The sequence below is a fragment of the Dermacentor andersoni genome, chromosome 1, assembly GCF_023375885.2.
Source record: "Dermacentor andersoni chromosome 1, qqDerAnde1_hic_scaffold, whole genome shotgun sequence".
Classification (NCBI taxonomy): domain Eukaryota; kingdom Metazoa; phylum Arthropoda; class Arachnida; order Ixodida; family Ixodidae; genus Dermacentor; species Dermacentor andersoni.
This window is the reverse complement of record NC_092814.1, coordinates 278,843,036-278,858,981: the sequence shown is the minus strand read 5'-3', so window position 1 is coordinate 278,858,981 and position 15,946 is coordinate 278,843,036. Positions and strand designations below refer to the sequence as shown.

General features: G+C 46.1%; 1 protein-coding gene across 8 annotated transcripts in view; it reads left to right on the top strand.

Moving 5' to 3' along the window:
• The window catches only part of shi (dynamin-1 shibire), a 103,397-nt gene that overhangs the window by 70,478 nt on the left and 16,973 nt on the right, over window positions 1-15,946 (top strand). For all 8 annotated transcript variants that reach the window (XM_055063184.2, XM_055063183.2, XM_055063187.2 and 5 more), the window contains 2 exons: window positions 2,581-2,762; window positions 5,533-5,721. In XM_055063184.2, coding sequence (XP_054919159.1) covers window positions 2,581-2,762; window positions 5,533-5,721 — 371 coding nt within the window. The remainder of the gene's footprint in view (window positions 1-2,580; window positions 2,763-5,532; window positions 5,722-15,946) is intronic.

Sequence of the window (15,946 nt, the reverse complement as noted above, 5' to 3'; positions counted from 1 at the left end):
CCCAAGCTAAAGCTTCCTCTTACGCAGATGCAGTAGGCTCTGCTATCATTGCCAGCTCACAGAAAAATACACATCTCTGATAGCCTTGCGAATGTGAATAGAGTACATATAGTTAAGGCACTGCAGAAGTAGTGATGTGGTTGGCAGGTTGATTTTGCTTGATTTTTTTCTTGTGCGGATAACTGATGAACTCTGCATCAGCCTGTTGGTTTGCTTCTATCTGAAGCTGTGTATGTACATATGTGATGTATGGAGACATTTAAGTTGTAGTGTGGATGTATAGTGCCAAATTGAGAAAAGCATGATTTTGAATGAAGGGGAGATAGGGAGACAATTTTTTTACTTCATTAAGAAGGGATTTGTTATTTTGAGGTTTGACTGCATTATTCCAGTGCTTATTAGTGTGAAACATTTAAAGAGTGAAGTTCTTTTGCAGGGTTACTGCAAGGGACGATACTTCGCTATCAAATGAATGTGTTGCATGTAAAATTGAATGTGAGGGATTTCCTAATATTACCTGTATACACTACAAAAGGTGGGTGCTTTACATAGCTATAAAGCCTTCCTCACACTCAAAGCACTGGCAAAACGGTGGGAGCGCACCCCTCCTGAAGTTGCAGTTTCGGGCTAAGATGCCCACTACCAGCTTGAGGCTCTGAAGTGACACATAGCTCGTCCTCACTTTGCGATGCATAAAAGGGGTGCTTTATGTGTGCGTTGACTCACTATCAAGGCATAGAGATGATAACAGCACTTCAGTCAATGAAGGGAATTATTTCCTTATATGTACAAAAGGCAGGGATGACCAACGACTTCAGCATTCTTTGGAAGTTCTGGTCTATGGGTGAAAGTGCCCAGGAAGTCCGTTCAGCTGCATGTGGCTATGGCTATAGTGAGCTAGGTCAGGGCACCACCTTGTTCTTTGGGGTATGGGATGAGGTGCATCCGAGTGTTAGATATCCAAGAGCACCAAATATAAATTTACCGGGTGACATTCGCTCGGTACTCCTTGTACACTGCAGGAGAAAAATGCCAAGGCAAGGGTAAGAGGGGCTTGCTGCTCGGGCCTTGTTTGTGTGCGTGGTACATGGTATAACATGAGCTGTGCAAGTGGGCAGCAGGCTGTACATTGTGCCGGTGGCCCAGTTAGTTTGACTGCAATGCAATTTAGGATCGTGTAAAAAGCCTAGTTTCAGATAGCGTAAATATAAAGCGGCCTCTGTGCAAAATGTTACGTTTGAAATGAGAGTGGATGTGTTGGGAAAAGTTAGCAAAATTAGATGTTTTTCATACCGAAACTTCAAAAGAAAGTTACTGCTTGCCAGAAGTGACGCATGACTCGGAATGCACAACTCCTCGGCATGGCCTCCTAGATTAGGCACTGCCCACGGTTGCCTACGGCGTTCTGAAAAATCTCAGAAGTGATGTGCTGGGACTGACATCATATCCACTAAGTGCCGGGTGCATGTGTCATCTGCGTGTGCCATTTAAAGGCTTCCAATATGAAAATTAGACAATTACCAGTGCTGCAGCTTTGCCAGAAGTCCTTCAATAGTAGGTACTACTACTCGCTGAATGCCAATTTTAGCCAAAGGGAAATTTCATTGCAGTTCGCCTTTCAGGCCAAAATGGCACTTCTCCAGCGGTTGCTTAGGGTGTATGGCCCAAATCACATTTATACCAGAGATGTGGCTACAAGACCTTTTTTGTAGTAAAATTCCCAGTTGGTTTCTATGAGTTTCACTTGGTCTCAGCTTGTTCGAATTGGTGATTTTGCCATAGCCAGTTAGATATGTTGATCATATGTACACATTTTCTTTTTGAGAACTTTGAACCCTTGGCCATGTGTAAAAATTTTTATTGTGATTACTATTGTTGAGTTAATGCTTGCTTCTCACTTCAAGCTCTGCCCAAGCTTTCTCGGTGACTTAATAGTGGATTTTAGGGAAAGCAGATTGCAGAATTTCCCATGTGTATTGTAGCAAAACATGCAAAAGACAGTGATTATACTAGAAAGTGAATGAAGGTGCTTCACTACAGGATGGAGAAAGAGAAAAGGGTGTGACTGAGCAAAATGGAATGGCAGGAGGGGACAATAAAATTCACACAAAAGTGCAGAAGGCAGCAAAGAGCATGAGTCTTTTGGGGTATTTACTAAAATTGAGAAGTATGGGGGAGTATGTGAATGTACATCTGTCTAAGAGCTTGTTTTTCTACTTCTAACTGCAATTTCAGCTCTCCCAAGAAGTCCGCAGTTTGATGGGGGCAAAATGCAGACACCCATGTACTTCGATTTAGGTGCGTGTTAAAGAACCCCAGGTGGTCAAAATTAATCTGGAATCTCCCACTAAAGCTTGCCCTATAATCATAGTGTGATTTTGGCATGTTAAACCCCAGAATTCAAATTATTTAGCTGCCGCAGAAAGTGCAGAAGTTTATTGCTTCGCTTGCTCTGCATAGCTAACCTGACATGTTAGCATGCCAATTACAGGTGCTATACCTGCAATGTTCTGTGCAGTCTGACATTTCTGGCTTTTTTGGTCCCTGTGGAGATTGACAGCATTGGCATGTGTTGTGCAGACGCAGCTCATGGAAGAGAGTCCTGAAGAGGCACAGAAGCGAGATGAGATGCTACGCATGTACCATGCCTGCAAAGAAGCCCTGCGTATCATTGGCGACGTGTCCATGCAGACATCTTATCAGCCAACACCACCGCCTGTCAAGGATGACTGGCTCAAAATGCAACCCCCTGATTCTCCACGGTGAGCACAGCTAGCAGGCACTATTTTTGTCATGTGTGCTTTGAAGCTTAATCTCCGACTCTGTGCATTCTTACTTTATGGTAACCTTTGAAATTTCATTCATCATTATTCTGACTTTCTCCAGGAGGTGAGCATGTCGACCAGGGGCAAAATCTCAAGGGGGGCAGAGTGTCTACCAACCGGGAAAACTGGGAATTCTCAGGGATTTTGAATAGTCTGGAAATACTCAGGGAAAACTCAGGGAATTTATGCTTCTATCAGGGAAAATTAGCTGTAATTTTATTGAAAGGGAAAGAAAGTAGCACTAATGCTGGCACGCGTAACAGAGAGGGATCATAATGAATCGTCTTTTGACGCCGTGTTGTCGGCTGGAGGAGTTTACAGTCAGTGGCAGACTTTCCGGACGCCCGACGGCTCCGCGGCACTATCACGTACCCCATAGAATCAATGTCTAAGAACGTCTGAAATTTCGGACGCAAGAGCCCTTCGCCGTCCGATTTTCCAGACTTTCTGCCGTGACCGCAGGTCCGAAATGGCATTAATGAAAGCCACGATTGCCGCCGTTTTGATTACCTTGCCACCGTGGCAAATGCTAGGCCTAGCTGCTGCAACGTTCGTTATAAAGGTTCTTGCCGTTCGGCGCCGTGTTTTTCATTGAAAGAATTTGCCGCTGTAAGCAGTGGCACTGACTCGGTTTTTGTGGTCTTCGATTGGCTTCGAAGCTCGGAAAGTACGGCGCGCTGCATAATGCCGGTTCCCAAAAGTCAGCTTTGCCTAATACAAAAGTGCTACGCGGTGAAGCATAACAAGCATGGGAAGGGGCAATTGTCACGGGAGACAGAATCTATTCCTTAATTATACACGCGTCCATCCACCATCTCCTGTCACAGTAAGGGCACCGATATGCCTAATAAGCGTGATGATAGGCATTTTCGGATGTGCCTGTGGCGATTTGAGCCTTCACTGGCAGTAAAAGACACGCATTCATTTTTACGGTGTGCCCGATTTTACGGACGTTTTCGCAGCCCTTAGGGAGTCCGAAAAATTGGACGTTGACTGTACAGCTGACGAAGAGGATGCTTCGATGCGATGCGAAGACGGCGAAAGCGCGCTAGGAGGAGGACGAGAACAGAAAGGACCTACGCATTGAGGAATGAACGGGGAATGAAGCCTGCCGCCGCTTTTTTTTCAAGGAGTTTGAGCTCAAAAAGCAGTGTTGGCTGACCCTGGAATGCAGGTGTTCCTCATCCAAACCGAAATAAACTCGCTAAAGCAGTGAAATGCAACACTGAGGTGTTGTGCACGAGCTGAGAGTATGTCAGGAGAGTTGAGGTTGACACACCAGCTGTTGAGAATCTCATTTGTGACAAAGTTCGGGCCTCACACCAATGAGCGTGCTATAAATTGATAAAAGTAGCTCATATCACTTTCAGTCACGGCGTGCACATTTGTAGAAGCGACCTATTTTTGCCATTTCTGTGCAGTGGTAGAAAAGACTAGAGCATGAACAGCTTATGGCAAATTGAACATTCTGTTAACCTAAATTACTTCCATTTTGCTACTGAGTGATATGTATCATTACAGAGTATCGCTTTGGTGAAGGCACTACCATGTTTTACGTGACACTTGATGTAGGGCATCTCGGTAGCAACCTTGAAATATATAAATTTTTTTCTTTCTTGAAATGCTTGAGGCTAATGAATAACTTGTGCATATATAGTTCAAGCAGGGGATTTAATCCTTTTTATGAAGAAGAGTAGCATGACTGACTTTACAATATTCAAATATTTAGTTACTCTATAATGACTCATCATAAAATGCTCAAGTCATTCTATCACCTTGATATGCTTTCAGTGGAGACTCAAGCACCACCTGTTTCACACATATGTATCGACAGTTGATCATGATTCGTTACTGAAGTGGATATTCGAAAACATTTGTTTATGTATGCATATAATTTTTATTCATATTTGAGAATGTTCCACTCGATTCAATTAGCTTTACCATTTTTTTTTTCATAGTTGTCTTATTTGTTTTGCATTTTACTAACCCCTCGCTACAGATTTTTTAAAATATAAAATAAATTATGCTCTTTACTATTCAAACTGGATTAAGTCATTTCTTAGCATGCTTACTAGAGAGTGACAGCATCAGGCGACATAGTGTCAGCCTGTCTTGATGTAAAAAGTTTTGTGTCACTCAGGGAATTTTGCAAAGGCACTCAGGGAAAACCTGGAAAACTCAGGGAATTTGTAAATGTCAACTTGGTAGACACCCTGGGGGCACATCTGGTGTTGTCTAGTTTAAGAGAAAATCAAATCCTTCTCTATTGGAGAGAACATTAGCCTATTAAAGGTACACTAAGAAGAAAACTAGAGCAAATTGAGTTAAGCTGTATTGATAAATCCCGCTTCTACAATACCAACAAATCTACTGTTGCCACTTTTCTGTCTTGGTAAGATAAAAAACATATAAAAATGAGATGGGTTGTGACACAGCCTTGAAGTTCCCTTACCAGCTCGCTGTGAAGTCATGGATTTTGATGGTGTCTGCTCTGGGCCTAAATTATTGTTTATCGGTAACGATGGTCAAACATTTACATTCTCTTTCAGTTGTGTAGCAAGGCAGAATCACCTGTCACATGACTACTATGTGCAAGTGTGTGGGGGGGGGGGGGGTACACGACTGCCTGGAGATACGAAAATTCTTTAGTAGTGCCTGTGGCAGCTTAGGTGGAGCATCATGATCATGACAAGTCGCTGATGTGCAGGCCGGCCCCTCCCTCCCCGGGGGGTCCCCGGAGGAATGTGGGATCTTCCCGGGCACCCCCCCCAGTCCCAGCGGCGGCCAGCCGGCCAGCCCCAGTGATCCCATCGCGGCCCGATGCAGCGGGCAGGCCACCCCCGGCAGCCCCACCCAGGCCTATCAGTGCCGCTTTCCAGGCACCCCTTGTGCCTTCGTAAGTATAATGCCTCCAGCTTTTTATCTTCCCCCTTACATATGCTCACCTGCGTACTAGCCCACTACCAGCACTACTTGGTTTGGTTCTTGCAGCCTGCATAAGTCCATTTGGCAGTGTGCAGGGTTCAAGTGTGTGTGCTCATGTTGAGTGTATTAGGCTCAAAAGTAGCCTTGTGCTTTTTGGTTCTCTCAAAAAAATTGTGCATATCTTGAGTCATGAAATCTCTGCTGCAGCAAGTGGGCTAAAGGCGAATATATTGCATCTCTAAGCTACTGAGTAGTACAATCATGAGAAGCCAACAAACAGACACCAAGGAAAACATAGGAGAAATTACTTGTACTTACTAATTGAATTAAATGATAAATTAACGTCAATGAAAGTGGATTGAAAAACAACTTGCCGCAGGTGGGGAACAATCCCACATCTTCGCATTACGCGTGCGATGCAACACCAAATGTGCCCCCCTTCTGATTTTGCCCCTTGTCAACATGCTCACCTCCTGGAGAAATGCGTAATGCGAAGACGTGGGATCGTTCCCCACCTGCGGCAAGTTGTTTTTTCATCCAATTTCATTGCCATTAATTTATCATTTCTTTAATTCAATTGGTAAGTACAAGTAATTTCCCCTATGTTTTCCTTGGTGTCTGTTTGTTGGCTTCTCATGATATGATTAATAAAAATCGGGCCCCTCGGTTAACCACCCTTTCTTCTCGTGAGTAGTACAATGGTATATTGAGGGGAACTGCAATGCAGTCAACTACAGTTGATTTCGAATATACTTAACCCAGATATATTGTTACGGAAGGATGAAAGAAGAGGAAGAAGATGGTGGGACGCAGGCTGCTGCGTGTTGTTGGTGGTCAGCCATCTTAACTGTGCAGACTCATTTTGTATGTATATTGTAAATACAATCTTCTATACTCCCAACATCCCTGTAACATATTGGTGAGAGGTGCGAGGTATCACGGCTGAAAACCAAGCTCCGCAGTGGACATCTCATCACTGTCCGCACCATGAATGACGGTGAGCACTCGAGATCAACCTCGTTGCCACCTCCTACGTCACCGTTGCATGCACCGTCGCTGTCACCTTCGATTGTTGTTGTGCAACCCAACAACCCTGGAACTCTGCGGGGCCGATGGTGCCGACGTAGAAGAGTGGGTGGCCATGTACGAACGCGTGAGGGGAATCAACAGATGGTTCCCTACGCTTATGCTAGCTAACCTGTTGTTCTACCCAAGAGGCACGGCAAAGGTGTGGTACGAAAACCATGAAGAGGAGCTAACCAGCTGGGACCAATGCAAAAAGAAATTGAGAGTTGTTTGGCAAACCAGCTGGCCGTAAAATTCCCGCAAAGCAGGATCCCCCACGGAGTCCTATGTCTCGTACATCCAGGACGGGCTGGCACTTTGTCGTAAAGCCGATCACGACATGACAGAAGCTAAGACGGTCGGGCATGTGCTTAAGGCCATTGCTGATGATGCGTTTAAGCTGCTAATGGGCAAAATCTGCTCTACAGTTGATGCAATCATTAACCCTTTGAGGGTCGAATTATTTTGAAAAAAACTTTCCCAGGTGGTCAAATTACTTTATTGCGGATCTTGAATGTACAAAATGTATAAAGTCGAGAATAAATAGTCAAAAATAATTAGGAACAGTATTTTGGTGTCGGCATCACTCGGAACTGCAAAATGTTCAATAGTATTTCCGGGCGTGGTACTCCTTGAAACACGGGTCTACGCACAGCGCCTTATCGCAGTTTGCACACCTAAAATGCATGTCTGTACTCTTGGAGCGAGGTGTTGGTGCACACATGACATCTCTGCGTGCGGCTGCCTTGGGCAGAGGTCTGAGGCACCCTCTCGCGTAAGCGCGTTGCCGCGGAGAGCGAGAATACCTCGTGAGCAGTGGTGATAAACAAGCTAAGAGCAGTGCCATTCAAGATAGAAATCAACTTCCGCCGCCCCTGCGAGAGCGTGCCGAGAAAGAGAAAAACCACGTTTTGCGCGCCTCTGTTGCGATCACGCGGCGGAACCAAAACCGCGAAGGCGCGTTGCCACTGAGAGCGAGAATACCTCGCAAACGTCGCTGATAAGCAAGCTAAGAGCAGCGCCAATCAAGATAGAAATCAACTTCCACCGCCCTGCAAGAGAGTGCTGACAAAGAAAAAAATGAGGTTTCGCGCTCCTCCGTTGTGATCACGCGGCGAAACCGAAACTGCCAAAGGGGCGTTGCCGCAGTCTGAGCGACGCGCTGAAGCTAGCAATCAGCTCTGTTTATCTCCCCAAGAAGGTAACACCAGTTTTAAACGCATCTTGTAAGTGCCAAGAGGTGGCAGCACCTCCCGGAGAACACGCATCGTCATTATGGCGCGAAATTTCAAACTGAGGGTCGGAACCGTACCCGTACAGCAAAGACCTTGCGGGACAGAAAACCGCCGCCGTACATGTACGGCGAAAACCTTCAAAGGGTTAAAGAGTGCCGACAATTCGAGCAGGCCAAAAGCCGACGCGTCTTGCAACCATTGGCCAGACTTCCCAATGCTGCCGCAACGTCGACGTGTCAAGATCAACCCGCACAGCGGGTTGATCTTCACATCTTCACGTGGTGCGAATCGTTAGTCGTGAACTGGATATGATGGTGCCCGCAGATTTCTGTTCGCTTAACCCTGATGCTACCACATCTTCAGTTCCCCACGTACAAGCCATTGTTTGCCAGGAATTTGAAAACATTGGTTTACATTCTGTGTGGGTTGTTGCCAATCCCAGAGCTAACAAACACCCTTCTACTATTTTCACTCCACCCTGACGCTTCTCTCCGCGTTATTGCAACCCGACTGAGTGGAGAACTCGTGGCCCTCAACACCTCGCACGCCGACCAAGCTGAGCCGTTTTGATAGAAATGCCCGCAGTGTTATGCCCACGGCCGAGTCTAACAGCGCTGGCAACTCTGCTAGGAACACATACAGCTGCTCACCATCGCCGCGCGGACATCAGTCTCGTTCACCGCTAACACGTAGCCTTTGGTCCCCTGTGGCTTTCGGCCGCACCCTTTCGGAAAACTAGGTGATGCAGCCCTCGGACGTGGTGCTGCATTGCCGACTACTGCAGCAAATCCTCTGTCTGTGCCCACAAGAAGTGTAATTGACGTTAAAATAGACGGCGTACCTGTTCAAGCACTCGTTGACACTGGAGCCCACGTATCTGTGACGAGTGCTAGCCTACGTAGACGTTTAAAAAAGGTTCTCACCCCAGCGGTTGCCCGAGTGCTTGGTATGGCCGACGGCGGCGTGCTGGTTGTTCTTGGAATGTGTACTGCGCGTTTAAGTATAGCCAGCCGCCCTACTTCTGTTCTCTTTGCCGTGATCGACAACTGTCCTCATAATGTTATCGTTGGATTGGACTTTTTATTCATTCATTCTGCTCTCATCGACTGCGCGACCGGCGTTCTTCAGTTAGAACTGCCTCAACTCGCCGATGCTCCGAGCACCGCCCCACCACACTTGTGCTCGCTTCATGATGTGCGTCTGTCACCCGAAGCAGTTACTTGCATCACTTTGACTGCCCAGCCACAGGTTCCTGACGGTGAATATGTGCTTCGCCCCATCATAGACTTGCTTTTGAACCGGAACATTGGTGTTCCGCATACGCTGGTCACGGTTACTAATAACGACGTCGTTCTACCGCTTCTGAATTTCAGCCTGTGCCCTCAAGTGATTCCGGCCGGCATGTTTTGGCCAGTGTTTCTAATGGTTCCGAATTTGACATTGAGGGTCTGAATGCTGAGAGTGGTTTATTAGCACCAATTGCAGCCCACAGCTCTGGTTCCTTACCGGATGACTTCACGAAAATGATTTGCACCTGACCTCACCTCTGCACAGGCCACGGACATACGTCTCCTGCTTGATTCGTACAGTCACATCTTTGATTTTGGCGACAGGCCTTTAGGCCAAACATCTGTTGTTCAGCACCGTATAAACACTGGAGACATGAATCCTATTCGTCAAGAGTCCCTATCATGTATTGCATGCTGAACATCGAGTCATCCAATCAGAAGGGGACAAAATGCTCCGCAATGGGGTCATCGTGCCATCAGCCAGTCCTTGGGCTTCGCCTGTCGTCCTTGTGAAGAAAGATGGTACCTGGCATTTTTGCGTCGATTATCGCCACTTAAACAAGATCACGCGAAAAGACGTCTACCCACTACTACGCGTCGATGATGCCTTGGACTGCTTGCACGGAGCTAAATACTTCTCGTCCATCGATCTTCGATCCGGCTACTGGCAGATTTCAGTTGATGAAATGGACTTCGAGAAGACGGCCTTCATGACGCCGGATGGCTTATATCAGTTCAAAGTCATGCCCTTTGGCCTATGCAATGCTCCTGCGACATTTCAACGTATTATGGACTCTCTTCTGCGAGGCTACAAATGGACCACCTGTCTCTGTTACCTTGACAATGTTGTTTTTTCTCCCACATTCAGCAGCCACCTTACCTGACTCGCTGCCATTCTTGCGGTCTTCTGAAAAGCTGGCCTCCAACTGAACCCCACGAAGTGTCAATTTGGGTTCCATCAGATTACCGTGTTGAGACACCGACGCATTCGGTGTCCAACCAGATCCGGAAAACTTTTGCGCTCTACGCAGTTTCCCTGTGCCATGTTCTGCTTCTGACGTGCGCTGCTTCGTCGGCCTGTGTTCTTACTTTGGCCGTTTCGTCAAAAACTTCACCGATGTTGCTCGGCCTTTGACAAATCTTCTAAAGAAGAACAAGCTGTTCTCATGGTGCCCAAAGCAGGCTCACGCGTTCGCCGCTCTCATCGGGTTTCTGGCCACCCCTCCCATACTTGCCCACTTTGATCCATCTGCACCAACCGAAGTCCACACTGACGCAAGCAGCCACGGCATTGGCGCTGTTCTCGCCCAACAGCAGAATGGTACTGAGTGTTTGATAGCTTACGCCAGCCGCCTGCTGTCACGTGTTGAGAGAAATTACTCCATCACCCAGCGGGAGTGCTTGGCTTTAGTTTGGGCTGTCACCAAGTTTCGGCCATGTTTGCATGGCCGCACGTTTTCGGTCGTTACAGACCACCACACACTCCGCTGGCTGTCTTCCCTCTGGGACCCGACAGGCCGGCTTGGTCGCTGGGCTTTGCGGCCCAGGAATTTTCGTTTGTTGTCAACTGTAAGTCTGGACGTCTGCACAAGGACGCTGACTGCCTTTCTCGTCACCCCGTGGATCCCCCTGATCCTGCTGCACATGATCCGGTGACCTGCATGATGGCTTTTACTGACATGACCGACATGCGCGCTGAACAACAACACGATAAATCCTTACAGTCCATCATCGCCAGAGTGCAATCTGGCAGCACTGACGCCACATGGCATCCTCTACCGCCACAACATCAACCCTGACGGCCCTGAGTTGCTCCTTGTCCTTCCTCGTCATCTGCGATCCGTCACTCTTGAACAACTTCACGATGCACCGATGGCGGGACACTTTGGCGTTTTGCATACATACGACCGCGTACGACGTTGTTTCTTCTGGCCAGGTCTCTACCGCTCCGTGTGTCGTGATGTCGCAACTTGCAAATTGTGTCAGCGCCGGAAGAAACCTCCCCTGGCACCTGTCGGACGACTCCATCCAATTGAAGTTCCCTCTGAACCGTTCTTCCGCGTAGGCCTTGACCTGCTTGGCCCTTTTCCGACGATGACTAGAGGGAATAAGTGGATCGCCGTCGCTACTGATTTTGCGACACGATATGCGATAACAAAGGCATTGCCGACTAGTTGCACAAGAGACGTCGCAGATTTTCTCCTCCACGACGTCATTCTCCACCACGGTGTACCTCGACAGTTACTTACAGACCGCGGCCGCTCGTTCTTGTCTCGAGTTGTCGACGACCTCCTCCGCTCTTGTGCCACTGAGCACAAGCTGCGCGCCTACCACCCACAAACGAACGGTCTTGCGGAACGTCTCAGCTGAACAATCAGAGATGCTGTCGATGTACGTCTCAACAATCACCGCAACTGGGACGCCGCACTGGCCTACGTGACGCTCACGTATAACTCATCCCGACATGACACCACAGGATATTCACCCTTTTATCTTGTGTATGGTCGCGACCCCACATTGCCGTTTGACAGCATCCTTCCTTCTGTGCCATGTGTTGCAACTGAGTATGCTCGTGAAGTCATCGATCGCGCTCACATGGCACGTCAAGTCGCCCAATCTCGTTTATTAGCCTCGCAGCATATACAAAAAGAACGTTATGACTGGTGCCATCGCGATGCTAAGTTCGCGCCAGGTGCTTGGGTGCTCCTTTGGTCACCATGTTGTCGGGTTGGCCTCTCCCAGAAGCTTCTTTCTCGCTACACAGGGCCTTATAAAGTCGTATGTCAAGTTAACGACATGAATTACGAGATAGCGCCACTACAGTTGATGCATCTTCAAGTCCAACGCCTGTTGACGTCTACGTTTTGCTGCTGAAGCCATACTTAGCTTGCAATTCTTTGCCTACTATGCGCCGAGACGGCGCTTCACCACCCGGGGGTCTTGTTACGGAAAGATGAAAGAAGAGAGGAAGAAGATCGCGGGACGCTGGCTGCTGCATGTTGTTGGTGGTCAGCCATCTTGACTATGCTGACTTATTTTGTATATATATTGTAAATACGATCTTCTATACTCCCAACATCCCCGTAACAATATCTAATCATTGTCTGTATCGAACATTCGTGACATCCCCTTGAAGATCCCATGCTAAAGTATAGCGCTGTACTACGCATGTATCAAACTTGCCTTCACCACCACATTTGATATATTAAACACGGCACCGTGCTGCACGCCTGCAAGTGTGCTTCTCCAAATGGGAATGTGATTACTTCTTGCACTGGCGGAAATATTCAGTGCCGGTGAAATGGCACTGTTTTGGCAGATGCTATCAAACAATACGTTGTATCTGAAGGGCTGTATATGGCATGAAGGAACAATGAGCTAGTGCTTGTCTTGTTGTCGTTCGTTAGTTCGTTATGAGCAAGGGTAGATTGCAGCACGGCATCAAGAATGTGAAAGACCTCCTGTTTTGTTACGTGTTCCACTATAAAGTGTGGATGACCTTTGATCTTTTCAATGAGTGGCTCTGGTCATGGGATACTGAACTGAAGAAGTCAGCACCGCCAGGTTTGTCTTCTTATAGGCCAGGGGTTTCTGTTAATGGCATTTTAGAATTTCGAAAGCGACCAAAACAAATTGAAGCCCAACTCCAACTTGGGCATATTCACATTAGTTTGGATAACAAAACCACTGCATGCTGCATTCATAAATCGTAGAAAGACGACCATTGCAGCAACACTAAAGACTCATCGCTGTGCGATTTGTGGGTCTACAGTCTGCTGAATGTGTTTCATTCATGCTCACAGGGTTACGGGTGAGTGGGAATGAACTATGATGTTCTGTAAACTGAAAGCCACTTTCTAATCTAACAGTGTCTACTTGGTCATCCTGTTGCCTACTTATGATGACTGAGCGTTGAAACCACTTTTGACGCTGTTGTAACGAACACATAGGGGCTCACTCATGTGTGATTTGCAGTACAAGTGCACCAATGGCTGCACATTGCCATACATGCCGATTTGCTTCCTCACAGTGTACATGTCTACATTATCCTGAATAAAACTGTGCAGCAAACACTTCAACTTGCGCGAGGCCCACCACGATATTTTGGCTGAGCGACACATGCTTTTAGGGTTTGCGTTGCGATCACATGGGACTCTTTCGATGGTAATTGAGCCTGATTGGGATTGAATTTTCAAACCATGATTGACTTCATTCTGCAGCTTGTGCAAACGAGCCAGTCAAGAACTTGGATTCCAATCCCAATATGGCTCGGTTGCACTTAAAATTACCCAGTGTGACTATAGGGTATCAAAGGCCATTTTTTGCAGCGTAAGTAACGTGCAAGGTTTGTGTGCAGAAAATAAGTAAATTTTTGTGCGTTTGACATGGCCTTGGGGAAACAAATCAGTAAATTCCAACTTTCCACAGTCCCTGGGAAATTGTCCGAGATGTGCGGAGTTTTTACACTAACTTCGGATAGGCATATTTTATGTTTCACATTATCAATAAATTCAACTATTTCGGGATCCGCTTTGAGATTGATATATCTGGGATGGCCTGTACTGGTACCTACTTGAATCTAATGCACACTTTCTCTTGTAAAAAAAAAAAAAAATGGCATGCACTGAAATCCAGTGTGGAAAAAAGGCTCAACCACCATAAACACTGTTGTCCATGGTATCAAGCCTGCCTTGCATGGTGTTTTCTGCATCATTGCACGAAAAAAAAACCAAAAAGGTTGTATGCACCTTTGCACATGCCACTATGGCTTCATGCAACAGGGATGTTTATTCATCCCAAATGACAGTGCGAAGTCAAAGCATAGTCAAAGCCCAGCTGCAGTGGCTACTTCTTTCACTGAGCACCACAAATAGCATGTTGGTAAAAGTAAGTGAATTAAGTAAGTGAAAGTAAAGCAAAAGTTACAAAATTCCACGGTTGGTTATTATCCAGGTAGTACAGTAGCCATGACAGGTCCCTGCTTCAGATTTGTGGATTTGAATGACCTACACACGACTTTGGAAGCCAGTCAACTGGTGCGTTTTGATGCACTTGCATAACACCTTTTATATCTTTCTAGGCTAGAAGCTGCTGCTGCTGCTGACAGGAAAATGCACAGGTCTATATAAAAACTTCACTTCTGTGCGTAATCAAAGAACTGAAGAAAGTGAAAAAAAACAGAGATTTAGCTAAATATGTGATAATTGCTAAATATGAGCTAATTCAACTCCAAGTGAAGCCCATTCATTCACAGTGGGACTTTCAGCACAGCAGTTATCACTGTCTTAGATGTCAGTTAATAAAGTATTGTCATCATGCTATTGTTGTTGACGTCGTCCTCGTACCACTATCATTGTCGTGCCATTGTTATCGTGCCGCTGCTGCCGTGCTGTCATCGTGTGGTTGTCACAAAGTTTTCGTTATCATTACCTACTGTCTTTGTTGTTATGTCTTCGTTGTCGTGCGGTCATCCTTGTTATTTTCGTTATGCAGCAGTTGTCATCAGCATTGGGCTGTCTTGGTTGTCCTTCCCCCTCCCCCTCATTGTCATTGTGTTGTTGTGCCAGTAAATGCTTTGCACAGTAAAGGACTTAAGGTTGCCGAAAGTGTCACTGTTTTTCATAGAGGAGAGGATACTAAATGTTCCTTCATCAGAGGGTGGGGCCAAATAGGTCTTCCCAGACCCTGTTGGGGCGTTGAGGATGAGGTGCTGCAGTTGGATGACTTCCTTTGAATCTAAGTTTTCAGTCAAGACTGATGTGGTGCTGCACAAAGCACTTTGTAAAGGTATGAATACTCAAGTATTAAATGGTTATGACTTGTGTAGTCAAAGCTTTTATGGCTTACAGTGGCTTATTATCAATGAAAGTTGTATAGCTGCTATTAGTGAACAGCAAGCTGTCAGTCTAAATTTTTGCTAAAGGTTTCATTAATATGTTGCTCCTGTGCACAGCGCTGTTAAGGTATTACGTATATTATATACATATCTTTAACACATTTTGTAGGGCCTTTGGGGTGCTTATCTTGTGCTTCTGGTAAAGCTATTGCTATTCTTACTCATCTTTTTGCTCCTAGGAAAGTATTTTCTGTGTTCTATCTTGTGAAAAAAGAAAAGTTTGGGACTCTGCTGGTGAAAGGACTACAGAATCATGACATTGTGGCCCATTCTTCTTATCATTCTTCATGGCATGAATTTGCACCTTCGCAGACGCATTGAGACTGCTAAACTAATGCCACTTTCTTGTCTTGTTTTATAAAGTTTCCATGGCAATTTATTTGCCTTGTGTCTGCCTGTATTACAATTTTTTAGTATGGCTTATTGTTTAATAGGAAATTTTATTAAAACATGTGCAACTTCCCCTTTTTGATGCAGTTTGTATTTACTAAAATGTGAAAAGCATTTAGTTCACTTAGTTTGTGACATCATTTGCTGATGCTATAGGATTTGAGTATTGCCTTTAATTTGCCATGTTTTCTCTGTTCATAGAGGTAATGAATGGAAGGTTTCATGTTAAACTTCTTAATATGTTGTTATGTACCATAGGGCTATGATGGAGCAATTTGACCAAACCACGCCCGCCACGGTAGCTTAGGCTATGGTGTTGTG